This window comes from Eptatretus burgeri, chromosome 1 (assembly GCF_056783735.1).
Source record: "Eptatretus burgeri isolate ZD-2024b chromosome 1, Ebu_testis_v1, whole genome shotgun sequence".
NCBI classification, from domain to species: Eukaryota; Metazoa; Chordata; class Myxini; order Myxiniformes; family Myxinidae; genus Eptatretus; species Eptatretus burgeri.
In genome coordinates this window covers 116,938,111-116,940,610 of record NC_140961.1, presented here as the reverse complement: position 1 = coordinate 116,940,610, position 2,500 = coordinate 116,938,111, and the positions used below count along the sequence as shown (strand labels likewise).

The following is a 2,500-nucleotide window of genomic DNA, read 5'->3' as shown; positions in this document are numbered from 1 at the left end:
ATTTTTCTCAGAGATGGCCAAATGTATCTTCCTGAAACTTTCAGAGGTTCCTCTATGAGTGTCGGAAAGTGTTTTACGCAAAAAAAAAAAAAACAGAAAATTTCAGAAAAAAATTGAATTAAAGAAATTAATCAATCGATAGTGCCCAAGCCTTTGTAGCTATGTGAAAAGTGATATTAAATGATTCCCGACCCCATTCCTTCGTGAGTATATGGAAGTGTTATGCAAAAACCGAGGAAAAATTATTTGTTAAAGCAACACACAGATTACGAGGGAAACAATTTAAAGGAGTTATGGGGGAGAAATGGTGGATGGCTTTTAGACACATTACGGAGAGTAGGGATTAAATTTATCAGCTTTCTCAACACACTTATACACATGCCCTATAATTTTACAAAGAAACCATACACTTTTGCTCGACATTTATGAATGACATACGGTACCGTGCAAAGGTTTGGGTTTTCACTTTTGCGGTGCTATTCCCCATTAAACATTTGTGGGAAGTTAGTAGTGTGCAATATAGGTAGATAACAATTCAACTTTCTGTGAAAGTCAATTCAATATCACAGTTACCTTTAAGTACAGCAAATAAAATAAATTAAGAAATTGAAAAAGTTTTATTTTTACCATACATATTATATTATCATGTGCTAGTAATATCCACTTACCACAAATTAAATATACAGGAAACAGTTTGTGGATTTTTGTGTAGGAAATAAAAATAAATTATTGAAGTAATCAACACCAGTTACATGAATGCGATTATACAAGTAAGCACAATAAAAGTTGCAAATTAGTGAATCTGTGAAATTAGTTTTCATCAGCTTGTTCCTTTGCTTGCAAGTCTCTGACTGGGTTCAGAATGGCATCAGAATGGAAGCAACTTTCAACAGAACAGCGTGTGAAGATCCAAACTCTGTGAGACGAAGAGCACACAACGAAGAAAATTGCAAAGCCGAAGATGTTCAGCAATGATGTAAGGAATCATTTGCAATGCCTAAAAGAAACTAGCTGGTACAAGGTAAGCATAGGCCAGTAAGATCCAGAAGTAACTGCCCAAGGCAAGACAAGCATTAGATCAGATCATCTCTGACGTCAATATCAGAGCATCAGTTTGGGTTCTATCCTTGCCAATCCACCCAAGAGACGCTGCTTCTGTCAACTCAGTAGTTGATGGGTGGATGCTCTGAAGCTTAAGCAGGACATAAAGCAGATTTACTGGATACCTCATGAGCACTCAACAAGGAAGAGTAATAGCTATGGACTCATCTGGCACCAAGCACATGCATCTGTTTCTGCCAATGGGTCTGCCTCTGATTGGCAGGACTGAGTGGTGACTCCAACTGGGAAACAAAGCAGCAGAGCTTGGTTATCAGCTTGTATGGCATTGTAACGTGATTCCTGAGCATTAAAAAAATTCTATTTACTCAAAAGCCATGATAGTTAACGTAAGATGTGTAGAGAAGAGTGAGTAAAGAAAAGGCTCAACCTCGTATTTGCACATTCGACATTACGGGCTAGATGTAAACAGAGACTTCCAAGCCGATAATGAAGTTAAAAAGCTACGCTTTCCTTCAAGGCCACGATATTCAATGATCTCATAAATTGAAAACAAGAGTTGGAATTTATCATGAAGTATCATCTTTTGAGACATTAATATTTGGATATTCCTGAGAGCAAAAAACATTTCAGATCTTCAAGGTGTTTCAGATCTATAATCAAGAAGCTGAACATTATTTTCATTTATGTCGTATAATTTACATTAAGTATGTGATGACACGATTGCATTTGAATCTCAGGCATTTACAAGACGTGGAATTTGGACAGGTGCTAAAATATGGTTACTTACACTGTGCGTGACTCAGAAAACACATCGGCATGGATGTGCATCATGAGATCTCCACCGGGTGCGTACTCCATGACAAAACATACATGATCACGGGTTTGGAAGCACGCGAAAAGGTTGACCAGGAACGGATGTCGAATGCCATTCACCGTCTCAAAGATACGCTTCTCACACATCAAGCTGAAAATTAGAGACAGAGAGTAGACAAATATAATAATCAACACCTAAGTTGCCATAGCAACACCAAGTTGCCAGCATTTCATGCATAAAATAACTCAAGTTGAAGTGATATGATTGAACTGTTAAGAAGGTGTTTCTGTTAAGAAATCCTTAGCTTACGGGATAGGATTAACACATGCAAGTCAACGTGCTGAATATGAAAAGCATTCAAAAGATTCTTTGAACGAGACATTCACAATAATCCAAGAGTCCAACGTTTTTATAATACAAAGTACAAGTACGTATGTGTATAATAACAACAACAACCAGAAGGGCACTCGGTAGAGCAACATACCTCCGCCATGCAATCAATGCCTGATCCAGTGAAACATGTTGAGCACAATAACTTTTTGAAATATGCTATATATAATTTTTAGCCTGGTGTTGGCGCAGTGGTTAGGGCAGCAGTTTGGGATCCAAAAGGTCCTGAGTTAA

General features: G+C 37.6%; 1 protein-coding gene across 3 annotated transcripts in view; it reads right to left on the bottom strand.

The window, feature by feature from the left end:
• The window catches only part of LOC147035253 (serine/threonine-protein kinase N2-like), a 241,459-nt gene that overhangs the window by 26,186 nt on the left and 212,773 nt on the right, over window positions 1-2,500 (bottom strand). For 2 of the 3 annotated variants that reach the window (XM_085896036.1, XM_085896028.1), the window contains exon 17: window positions 1,850-2,026. In XM_085896036.1, coding sequence (XP_085752162.1) covers window positions 1,850-2,026 — 177 coding nt within the window. Of the gene's footprint in view, window positions 1-1,226; window positions 1,344-1,849; window positions 2,027-2,500 lie in introns of all 3 variants that reach the window. The other variant, XM_085896046.1, reaches the window with a different exon arrangement.